Raw genomic sequence first — 13,324 nt, 5'->3', positions numbered from 1 at the left:
ATCAAGAGGAAAAACTACACAGAGTAAACAAATTACCGTTATTTAAAACAGTTATCGAACACGAAGTCATCACCAAATTTCAATGAATAAGTAAACCATATTCTCTCTGACTTTTGCAAATATAGTGTGAAGACACCATAAGCAGTTTCAGCATTTTTTGTAGCTTTTGAATGTGATCGGATGCCATTATACTCGACAGAATTGTGCACCATGTATTAATTGTATAAGAGGATGGTAAATTTGTTGTTTTTTTAATCAGAAACATAATTACATTAGTTATTCTTTGCACCACGCAGAATTAATTATATTTTGTTGTTTTTATAAAACAGGAGACTAGACAATAATCCCTTTAACTGTTCAACTTGTGATGTGAGAGAATTGAAGATTTTTCTTCAAAAGAATAATAATTTCGGGAATTCCCGTGCGAAGTGTGAAGGTGAAATCACATGGTTAATTGATCATAATTTCAACAACTGCAAAGGTAATATAATATAATATATATATTGAAAGAAACAACAATAACAACGTGGGAAGAAAAACAGAGATATGCAGCATACAGCTAGTATTTTGCATATAACCAAGGCAAATAATACAAAATTTGTTTGTATCAATGAGTTTGCCTTCAACATAGTTAATCAAACAATCACAAACCAGTCACACAATATTATTTTTTTTGTGTAAATAGAGGAGATGTGGGTTGATTGACAATGAGAAACACATGAACCACAGATCAAAGGACACTGCTGCAAGTAGCTAAGGTGAACTTACGTATTAATCATGACCATTAGAAATAATAAGCTGTAAACAGCCAATCGATTTAAAAAAACGAAACAGTTGAACCTTACCTATAACATTTGACAGGGGTGTAACTGGTCAACATAGTAAGGAACAGCTTAACAACTTAGAAATGACTGTGCTTATTTGATCGATGCAATTCACAAACAAACAACTTACAAACAGACATACAGTACTTATCTTAGACTATTCATAGTTCTTTTGAGCATTTCAAAGTCAATAATTACTAATACAAAATCAGGTTTTCAACAGCGTAAAATATCAATCAGAACAATTGCAAATAACAAGATGTGGTATGCTCTTCACTGAGACATATATAGACCTCTGTTTGTTATCTTTTCTCTAATTTCTGCTATAAAAGGCCCCAACGTCAAGGTAGACGTACATAATGAAATTAAGATCAATAAACAAAGATTTTTTTTACACACCATTTGAGGAAGTAACACATGTTATTCGACTTTTAAGATAATAAATCCACGCATTTTCATTTCCAAATTTGGCTTATGAAGTTTCTGTTTTAGTCCTTAGTTTTAATCTGTTTGCAAATTGTATTTATATCTTCATGAGTATTGTGTATGCAATATAAACAATACTATGTGTTCTTATAAAACACACGCGTTTGGCGCAGTTATTTTAATGAATTTCAAATTGGAAAGCTTACAATGCATCATTCATTGCAAGGAGTTGAAGGGGGACATTCATTGAGATTTAACCACCTTACAATTAATAGGTAATTGTGCATGTCAATGGTAGCTACATACGAATAACACAACATAGGTACTAAATATTCTACATTGTTCTATTTAGGGCTATATATAAGGGAAGACTCGCAATGACATTGACTGACAATGTTCAAATTTGTGTTTTTTGTCTGGATATTTGAACATTAACAAACTAGCGTTGCCTTAAATGCCATTAGAATGAATAACATTTTTGTTTAAATTTTTCCATATGTTGTTATATATTGATACATCTGAAGCATTGCCCAAAAAGTAAAATAACAAAAATACCTCACTCCGAGGAAAACTTTAAACGGAAAGTCCTTACGCAAATGGCAAAATCAAAAGTTCAAACAGATCAGGTACAGACATTTTCTTATGAAGAAATTGGTGGATTAAACCTGGTTTTATAGCTAGCTTAACCTCTCACTTGTATGACAATCGCATACAATTCTATTATATTGACAACGCTGTGTGAACAAAACAAACAGACATAAAAGGTACAAATGTCAAAAATAAGATTACAGCAGTCAACATTGTGTAATAATTTTAATCACTACAAAAACAAGCAAATATATCAACAAAATCAAAGGAAAAGGAATATAGACAAAGCATATCAGCAAAAACGAAAGACAAAAGTACAAAAATTTACAAAAAGTACATGCAAATTGACCTAAATCAGCTGTGCACTTAGTTTTAGACTGAAACACCTAGTGGAAGTTAAAGGATCCATTTCAAAATGCAATGTATATATTCAGAAAAAGTTGAACATATTATTTGTATTCAATGTAAAACAATATGGGATCCTTGAAAACCTTTTATCCTACTATGGCAAAAATGCCACACATGTATTACGCTTGTGCCTTGAAACGCATGAGTTACAAGTGTATCACATGCATGACACGCATGTTTTTGCCACGTATGAAAAATATGCGTGGCGCACATGCGTTCAAATTTGAATCGCACGTGTCTAAATACGCATTTGCCACGCATGTATTTGAAACACATGCAACACATGCTATATACACACGTGAAACCCATCGATATGAAAACACGTTTTATATGTATTATTAGCATTCGTCATATATATGTAACTTTACATCATTGTAAGCGTGAAATTTTCCATATGAATATCTTGTTGAAAACGTGAATGTGAATCGCTTGTGTCTATAAAAATGCATGTGTCACGCATGTGTTTGATAAGATGCAAATACAGAAAAAAAAGTAGTTTTTTTAATTATTCATTATATTCCTATTTTGATAATATACTGTGGTAGAGTTGAGAAATTATATTTTGTTATAAAACCATTATATTACCTAGAACTTATTTTGGACAGATTCATTGATTAATCAATAAGATATTTATTCCATTGAGTTTTGATATATTTCTTCCACACATGCCTTTTCTTTTTTGTAATATTATTATGTCAAAAGTCAATCCGAATGATAAAAAGCTTGATCGATTGTCATAAAAAATCCCTGGAGTTTCCATAATTTCAAAGAAAAATGAATATTACATACAAATGTCTTCTTAATATGAGTTATCTCCCTTGATTAGCGTTAAAAGAACTGTTCCCTTTTAACACACTAATAAGACAGGTAATATCATAAGCTTTGAACACCACATATGTTAAAACAGTATGACATACAAAGCATTAAACTCCAAGTCAGGACGCAAAATAACTCCTAATGAGTATCCATCCCCCCCCCCCCCCCCCATTCTAAATGGAAATAAAGAAAATATAGTGTTCTGTGTGTCGACTTTTTATCAATATTTAATTTCCTACACCTTTATCAATAAGTATTGCAACTCAGAAATACAACTTCAGATGAGTGAGTAACAAAAAAAAAATTTCCCCTGCTATGGGTACCTGATGAAAAAAAATCCCCTGCTAATATTGGATGACATTTCATCAACATCAGTCAGGCATTTTCATCATTTATGTTCTGTCCATCAAGCTAACCTAAAATTCCAATGAATTGATTTTCCTAGAATGTTTGGTAACATGTTTGCTAATTCATCTTTGACGTGTAGCTTTCATCTGTAGTCTTTTTTTTAAACAGAATGAATCAACTTCCTAGCAATCCCAATACAAAATGTAAATTGCGGGATGTATTAATATTGTAAAATGAATAAATAAGATACAAATCTAGGATTTTGAAAAACGGGGGTCCAGGAAGCCAAAGTTTGGAGTGATACTTGTAAAAAGTCTATGCTTTTATTATATATAAATATCTCTATAAGGAGAAATGGTCCCTTGTACCCTTTGAGTCAAGATGTTATGTATGTCATTGATAATTCTTCATTGAAAGTTTTGAATTAAAACTTACACTAGATTATTGAATTATTAAATTTAAAAAAAAACACTGCTGTCTTTTTTTTCTATGTAATTTACAAAATACATGGAGATGCTCCTACTTTCGGGAGGCTTAACTGCTTACACATTAATGGAGTTGTCTTTGTTTATTTATTTGGTTTAGGTTATTAAACCAAGAGTTCCAAATGGTGAAGTTGAAATCATCCCTTTGTAAATTTTACGGACGCCATCACGAGTTGGTTGACCGTTATGGAATAACCGTTTCACAAATGATATCGGATATGTTCCTTACGTCGTAACTACAATCCCCTTCCCTTTCATGAATGTGACCTACCGAATTAGACTATTTACCGGATTTGTAATCACATAAGCAACACGACGGGTGCCACATGTGGAGCAAGATCTGATTACCCTTCTGGAGCACCTGAGATCACCTCTAGTTTTTGGTGGGGTTCGTGTTGTTTATTCTTTAGTTTTCTATGTTGTGTCATGTGTACTATTGTTTTTCTGTTTGTCTTTTTCATTTCTAGCCATGGCGTTGTCAGTTTGTTTTAGATTTATGAGTTTGACTGTCCCTTTGGTATCTTTCGTCCCTCTTTTACATGTATTCATGTTTTTCAATCATGTCTATTAAGTAAAAATCAGTGCAGGTAATTAAATCAAGATATAAAATTCTTAAAAACTACTTTTCTAGCATGAGAGGGTATAGTCTATTTTCATGTAACCTAACCTTTGACTCCGGAGTATACGATTTTTTGAAACAATGTATCTACATTGTGGTAGAAAATTCTGATACTAGGTCAAGTAGGAGTAAGCTTGCGGAAATTTTGGGAAATAATTTACTGTTTTAGGTTTTCTATACATGCCAAATCTTTGAAACAAGTTGACTTTTTCCAAAAATAGGACAGTTTGTAAGCTTGCTTTTATTTCTTTAAGTTGCTCTTATTTGAAAGTTTCGAAATGCATTAACAAAGGATAGGTAACCTGTCGAAAATGACAGACTCGGGGTTAAAAATCGACTATCTGAAGAGTAGTATTAAATCAACTTATAAAAATAATTTCAGATTACATACTCCTGTGCAAATTAACATTTCCCTCATTTATCTTTAATTGTTAAATAACAGAAATCGATACGTTTGAATATTTAATGTTATATACAAATTTGAGACCGGAATATGGCAGGCTGTTTTAATATGTCTTCTATTTTCGAGATATATTATACATGTGTACAGTTAATAAGATATTTTTTTACTGCTATTAGAAATCTTATCAATTTAATCAGATGTATAAAAAAGTTAATCGGATATCTTATAAAGTTAATCATATATCTAACCAAGTTAATCAGATATCTAACCGAGTTAATAAGATATCTTATCAAGTTAATCAGATGTATAAAGTTAATCAGATATATTATAAAGTTAATCAGATATCTTAAAAGTTAATCAGATATCTTAAAATATTACTCAGATGTCTTTTAAAGTTAATCAGATATCATATAATGTTAATCAGATATCTTAAAAAGTTAAATCGATATCTTATACAGTTAATCAGATATCTTATAAAGTTAATCAAATATCGTTTTAAATAAAGATAGCTAAATTAAATGAATAAGATATTTAACAGTAAGGTATCTTTTAAATCAAATATGATATCTATTTAAACCATAAATAAAAATATTCTTATACATTAATTAGATGTTATTCAAGTGATACGATATCTTATTTATTAATTTTTTAGTCTGATCAAATGTAATAATGCAATAACATTTTTTATTTTTATTTTAAACAAATATATAAATATATAAAATTGAGAATGGAAATGGGGAATGTGCCAAAGAGACAACAACCCGACCAAAGAGCAGACAACAGCAGAGGGTCACCAACAGGTCTTCAAAGCAACGAGAAATTCTCGCACCCGGAGGCGTCCTTCAGTTGGCCTGTAAACAAATAAATACTGGTTTAAGTTTAAACGATTTTTAAAATTGTATATCAATTGATTACTATTGAAACTTTGAACTTCCTTAATATACTAGTATTGTGCAAACTATGCCTCTCAGATGAAGATGAAAAGATTCTTTTAAATGATGTACAGGTGTATTTAAAGTATTCGACAATTCAAGACAAGCTGTGTTTTAAAAAAAAGTTGATTTCAAATAAGTTTTTTGGGGCTTTGTTGGATATATAAACTGTAATTTCTGATAGTTTGTTCATGTGGTATACATGTTTCAGATATAAATGATTGTCTGCCAAATCCATGCAAGCACGGCGCTACATGTAATGATAAAGTGAACGATTACAGATGCACGTGTGCCCCAGGTTACAAAGGAAAGAACTGTGAAATAGGTATGATGTCAGAGTAAACTCAAAATGTCTAAAAGGTCAATATTTTACTTTCAGGTTTTGAAATCTGTTTTCTTCAAAAAATAATGAACTACAAAAGAAAATAAACTAAGGGAACAATACAATCAGAATGTGGAATATCTTGCGCAAAAGTTTTAACGAATTTTAAAATTGTATATCTATTGACTACTATTGAAACTTCAAACTTCCTTGATATACTAGTATTGTGCAAGATTATGCCTCTCATATGATTGCTCGGTGAAATGTTTTTTTTTTCAATGACGTACAGGTCGCTTTTAAGTATTCGAGAATTCAAGCAAGGCGCTACATGTAAGGATAAAGTGAATTATTACTACAGCTGCTCGTATCCCCCAGGTTACAAAGGAAAGAACTGTGAAATAGGTATGATGTCAGATGAAAACGTAAATGTCGTTATGAAAAGATATTATCCAAGTGTAGTAAATCTATTTTTCTAAACACACATAATGAATAAAAAGCAGATGATACTTAAGGGGATCCAAAAGGAACATTTTATAGACAAAGGTAAACGCTTTTGCCTTTTATACTTACAAAGAGAGTTATTTCTTCAGGCAAACGATATTGATTTGTTATCCTTTTCGTTTCAGATATAGATAATTGTCTTCTACATCAATGCAAGAACGGTGCCACATGTAAAGATAAAGTTAATGGCTACGTGTGTATCTGTCAAATTGGTTACACAGGACAGCACTGCGATACAGGTATATGCATGGTGTTTGTTTTGCTATAATCGCTACATAATCTAAACATTTGGGATGTTAATATTTTTCAATTTTGACAAATACTTTTTATTCGAGATTGACATATTCGAAAAATCTTTATAATAATTAATGGTATTAGAGTGTATCAAAACCACAATGACCTCCAATATAACCAAATTTTAAAGACTAGTCGGATAGTTCAAGACGGAGATATGTTACCTTCCTAAGAATAATGTAAATGTAAACATTATTACCATGAAATAAATAGACCTCTTTGAAAATATGTTATAAAAGTTTCAATACTTTTGTTTGTGTTTAGTGGACAGTACATGTTATATTATTGAACCTCATTAAGTTTGAGTATCTTGTGAGACATTTTTATTCCTGATGACCTTTTTATCAGGAATCACAATATATGAACTTCAGGTCGATTTTAATTATTTAAGAATTTCGAACTTGTGTTGTTCTGAAAAATAGACTACGAACCAGTACTCAGCTTTATATGTTTAAAACAATAATATTTAAAATATTCAGTTAAACCTGTATTAAGAGACTACTCAAGGGAGAAGGCAAAAGTGGTCTCTTAATACATGTGGTATTTGAAAAAAGGTTCCCCAATTTAACGCATTTATTTGCATTATAACGTTTGAACGTACTAGTGCAAGTAAACAATAATGTATTGGTATCGTATGTATATCCACTATGACTAATTATGAGAACTTTCATTATGTAATTAAATTTATTCCTTGCCTTTTTGTATTTTCTTTTAAATTGTTCTGACTTTATACATCACAATACAGGATTTTTGTTACATTATGTTCAACTTGAGTCATGTGAAAATAACCCAGGGTGCAGCTAGAGCTCTCACATAATCTTTAAGATTTTACATAAATTGCCTCATTGTCATGATTATGCAATGAAGTATATTATTTATAAATTCATGAATGCGTTTTTTTGTTCAACTAAAACTGTAATTTTCTAAACTGCAGATCAATTGACAACTATTGGAACTCCAAACTCCTTTAAAATATTGTGCAATATCATACCTCCCGACTGATATTCTGTTATGAGTGTCTTTGATATGACGAACAGGTCGATTGTTAAAGATTCCAGAAGAGGAACAAGCATTATTTTTTTTCAAAGTTTAATCACAAAATAAGCGTTTAACTTTGTTGTATAGTTATAAACTGTATTTTTTTTTACTTTTAGACATGTGGTATATATATTTCAGATATAAATGATTGTCTGCCAAATCCATGCAAGCACGGCGCTACATGTAATGATAAAGTGAACGATTACAGCTGCACGTGTGCCCCAGGTTACAAAGGAAAGAACTGTGAAATAGGTATGATGTCAAATTAAACTCAAAATGTCTTAATGTCAATATTTTACTTTTAGTCTTGGAAATTGGTTTTCTTTGAAAAAGAATGAAATACAAAAGAAAATAGACTTGGTGGACAATAAAACCTATAATTGGAATTCATTTTTTTACCATGTGCAAAAGTTTAAACGATTTTTAAAATTGTATATCAATTGACTACTAATGAAACTTCAAACTCCCTTGATATACTAGTATTGTGCAAGATTATGCCTCTCAGATGATTGCTCGGTGAAAAGTTTTTTTGTTAAATGACGTATAGGTCGATTTTAAGTATTCAAGAATTTAAGACGTGTCTTGTTTTAAAAATAGTTAAAAACAATAAGTATTTGGCTTTGTTGAATTATTATAAACTGTGATTTCTGATAGTTTGTTCACGTGGAATACTAATTTCAGATATAGATGAATGTCTGCCAAATCCATGCAAGCACGGCGCTACATGTAATGATAAAGTGAACGATTACAGATGCACGTGTCCCCCAGGTTACAAGGGAAAGAACTGTGAAATAGGTATGATGTCAGATTAAACTTAAAATGTCTTCATGTCAATATTTGACTTTTAGTCTTGGAAAACTGTTTTCTTCGAAAATAATTATTATTACATTAACTTAAACAAATATTATCCGTTTATTACAGATATCAACGAATGTAAACCAAACCCTTGTAAACACGGAGCATCATGTGTGAATGACGTGAATGGTTACACGTGTGTCTGTAAACCAGGTTACGAAGGGAAGAACTGTGAAATAGGTAATATTATTATCACGATTGACTTTTCTAACAATCGGTATATCATGTGTATTAGATAAGCAACAATCTTTCAATTAATAGTATGTTACTATAATAGAAAAATTACTGGTACATAATCCGTAATTCAGAAAAAAAAAACGTTTTTTTAAACGAACCATAATGAATAACAAATTCGGTCGTCACTCATCAGTCTTTATTTAGGTAAAACGATCGTTTGGCTTACAATTTTATAGGCTGTTATCTATAATTATTTATTATGAAAAACATTAATAATTCATTACAGATATCAACGAATGTAAATCAAACCCTTGTAAACACGGAGCATCATGTGTGAATGACGTGAATGGTTACAAGTGTGTCTGCGAACCAGGTTACGAAGGGAAGAACTGTGAAATAGGTAATATCATTATCAAGATTGACTTTTCTAACAATTGGTATATCATGTGCATTTGATCATCAACAATCTTGCAATTAATAGTATTTTCTATAACAGAAAAATCACTGGTACATAATCCGTTATTCAGAGAAAAAACATAAAGTTTTTTAACGAACTATAATGAATAAAAAATTCGGTCGTCACTCATTAGTAAAATTCAGATTAATTCTGTCAAATAGACTACGAACCAGTACTCAGCTTTATATGTTTAAAACAATAATATTTAAAATATTCAGTCAAACCTGTATTACTAGACTACTCAAGGGAGAAGGCAAAAGTGGTCTCTTAATACATGTGGTCTTTGAAAAAAGGTTCCCCAATTTAACGCATTTATTTGCATTATAACGTTTAAACGTACTAGTGCAAGTAAACAATAATGTATTGGTATCGTATGTATATCCACTATGACTAATTATGAGAACTTTCATTATGTAATTAAATTTATTCCTTGCCTTTTTGTATTTTCTTTTAAATTGTTCTGACTTTATACATCACAATACAGGATTTTTGTTACATTATGTTCAACTTGAGTCATGTGAAAATAACCCAGGGTGCAGCTAGAGCTCTCACATAAGCTTTAAGATTTTACATAAATTGCCTCATTGTCATGATTATGCAATGAAGTATATTATTTATGAATTCATGAATGCGTTTTTTTGTTCAACTAAAACTGTAATTTTCTAAACTGCAGATCAATTGACAACTATTGGAACTCCAAACTCCTTTAAAATATTGTGCAATATCATACCTCCCGACTGATATTTCTGTCCGAGTGTTTTTGATATGACGAACAGGTCGATTGTGAAAGATTCCAGAATAGGAACAAGCATTATTTTTTTTTCAAAGTTTGATCACAAATAAGCGTTTAACTTTGTTGTATAGTTATAAACTGTATTTTTTGAACTTTTAGACATGTGGTATATATATTTCAGATATAAATGAATGTCTGCCAAATCCATGCCAGCACGGCGCTACATGTAATGATAAAGTGAACGATTACAGCTGCACGTGTCCCCCAGGTTACAAGGGAAAGAACTGTGAAATAGGTATGGTGTCAAATTAAACTCAAAATGTCTCAATGTAAATATTTTACTTTTAGTCTTTGAAATTGGTTTTCTTCGAAAAAGAATGAAATACAAAAGAAAATAGACTTGGTGGACAATAAAACCTATATTTGGAATTCATTTTATTACCATGTGCAAAAGTTTAAACGATTTTTAAAATTGTATATCAATTGACTACTAATGAAACTTCAAACTCCCTTGATATACTAGTATTGTGCAAGATTATGCCTCTCAGATGATTGCTCGGTAAAAAGTTTTTTTTGAATGACGTACAGGTCGATTTTAAGTATTCAAGAATTTAAGACGTGCCTTGTTTTAAAAATAGTTAAAAACAATAAGTATTTGGCTTTGTTGAATTATTATAAACTGTGATTTCTGATAGTTTGTTCACGTGGAATACTAATTTCAGATATAGATGAATGTCTGTCAAATCCATGCAAGCACGGCGCTACATGTAATGATAAAGTGAATGATTACAGCTGCACGTGTCCCTCAGGTTACAAGGGGAAGAACTGTGAAATAGGTATGATGTCAGATTAAACTCAAAATGTCTTAATGTCAATATTTTACTTTTAGTCTTGGAAAACTGTTTTCTTCGAAAATAATTATTATTACATTAACTTAAACAAATATTATCCGTTTATTACAGATATCAACGAATGTAAACCAAACCCTTGTAAACACGGAGCATCATGTATGAATGAAGTGAATGGTTACAAGTGTGTCTGTAAACCAGGTTACGAAGGAAAGAACTGTGAAACAGGTAATATTATTATCAAGATTGACTTTTCTAACAATCGGTATATCATGTGTATTAGATAAGCAACAATCTTTCAATTAATAGTATGTTACTATAATAGAAAAATCACTGGTACATAATCCGTTATTCAGAAGAAAAAAAACGTTTTTTTAAACGAACCATAATGAATAACAAATTCGGTCGTCAATCATTAGTCTTTATTTAGGTAAAACGATCGTTTGGCTTACAATTTTATAGGCTGTTATCTATAATTATTTATTATGAAAAACATTAATAATTCATTACAGATATCAACGAATGTAAACCAAACCCTTGTAAACACGGAGCATCATGTATGAATGAAGTGAATGGTTACAGGTGTGTCTGCGAACCAGGTTACGAAGGAAAGAACTGTGAAATAGGTAATATTATTATCAAGATTGACTTTTCTAACAATTGGTATATCATGTGTATTAGATAAGCAACAATCTTTCAATTAATAGTATGTTTCTATAACAGAAAAATTACTGGCACATAATCCGTTATTCAGAGAAAAAATTAAGTTTTGTAACGAACCATAATGAATAAAAAATTCGGTCGTCACTCATCAGTCTTTTTTTAGGCTTAACGATCGTTTGGCTTACAATTTTATAAGCTGGTATATATAATTATTTATTATGAAAATCATTGATAATTCATTACAGATATCAACGAATGTAAACCAAACCCTTGTAAACACGGAGCATTATGTATCTATGACAGAAAATTGACTGGCACATTATCCGTCATTCAGAGAAAAAAAAGTTTTTTAACAAACCATAATGAATACAAAATTCTGTTGTCAATTATCAGTCTTTTTTTATTGACGAAACAAACGTCTGACTTACAATTTTTTAAGCTGATATCTATAATTATTTATCATGAAAAACATCAATACATTTACTAAGACAAATATTCTCTTTTCATTACAGATATCAACGAATGTAAATCAAACCCTTGTCAACACGGAGCATCATGTTTGAATGACGTGAATGGTTACAAGTGTGTCTGTAAACCGGGTTACGAAGGAAAGAACTGTGAAATAGGTAATATTATTATCAAGATTGGCTTTTCCAACAATCGGTATATCATGTGCATTTGATCATCAACAATCTTGCAATTAATAGTAATATCTATAACAGAAAAATCACTGGTACATAATCCGTTATTCAGAGAAAAAACATAAAGATTTTTAACGAACTAAAATGAATAAAAAATTCGGTCGTCACTCATTAGTAAAATTGAGATCAATTCTGTCAAATAGACTACGAACCAGTACTTAGCTTTATATGTTTAAAACAATAATATTTAAAATATTCAGTCAAACCTGTATTAAGAGACTACTCAAGGGAGAAAGCAAAAGTGGTCTCTTAATACATGTGGTATTTGAAAAAAGGTTCCCCAATTTAACGCATTTATTTGCATTATAACGTTTGAACGTACTAGTGCAAGTAAACAATAATGTATTGGTATCGTATGTATATCCACTATGACTAATTATGAGAACTTTCATTATGTAATTAAATTTATTCCTTGCCTTTTTGTATTTTCTTTTAAATTGTTCTGACTTTATACATCAAAATACAGGATTTTTGTTACATTATGTTCAACTTGAGTCATGTGAAAATAACCCAGGGTGCAGCTAGAGCTCTCACATAAGCTTTAAGATTTTACATAAATTGCCTCATTGTCATGATTATGCAATGAAGTATATTATTTATAAATTCATGAATGCGTTTTTTTGTTCAACTAAAACTGTAATTTTCTAAACTGCAGATCAATTGACAACTATTGGAACTCAAAACTCCTTTAAAATATTGTGCAATATCATACCTCCCGACTGATATTTCTGTCATGAGTGTCTTTGATATGACGAACAGGTCGATTGTGAAAGATTCCAGAATAGGAACCAGCATTATTTTTTTTTCAAAGTTTGATCACAAATAAGCGTTTAACTTTTTTGTATAGTTATAAACTGTATTTTTTTAACTTTTAGACATGTGGTAT

The 13,324-nt window shown here is 30.5% G+C and overlaps 1 protein-coding gene across 1 annotated transcript; it reads left to right on the top strand.

The window, feature by feature from the left end:
* Positions 1–82: 82 nt before the first annotated feature.
* Positions 83–12,691, top strand: LOC143048827 (uncharacterized). The gene is made up of 10 exons (XM_076222697.1): positions 83–90; positions 330–481; positions 6,061–6,174; positions 6,798–6,911; positions 10,408–10,521; positions 10,949–11,062; positions 11,189–11,302; positions 11,587–11,700; positions 12,250–12,363; positions 12,639–12,691. Exons 1-10 carry the CDS (start codon positions 83–85, stop codon positions 12,689–12,691), a joined length of 1,011 nt encoding a protein of 336 aa, XP_076078812.1.
* The last annotated feature ends 633 nt before the right edge of the window (positions 12,692–13,324 follow it).

This window comes from Mytilus galloprovincialis, chromosome 10 (genome assembly GCF_965363235.1).
Source record: "Mytilus galloprovincialis chromosome 10, xbMytGall1.hap1.1, whole genome shotgun sequence".
Taxonomy (NCBI): domain Eukaryota; kingdom Metazoa; phylum Mollusca; class Bivalvia; order Mytilida; family Mytilidae; genus Mytilus; species Mytilus galloprovincialis.
The sequence above is the reverse complement of the archived record's forward strand: the minus strand, read 5'-3'. Positions and strand labels throughout refer to the sequence as shown.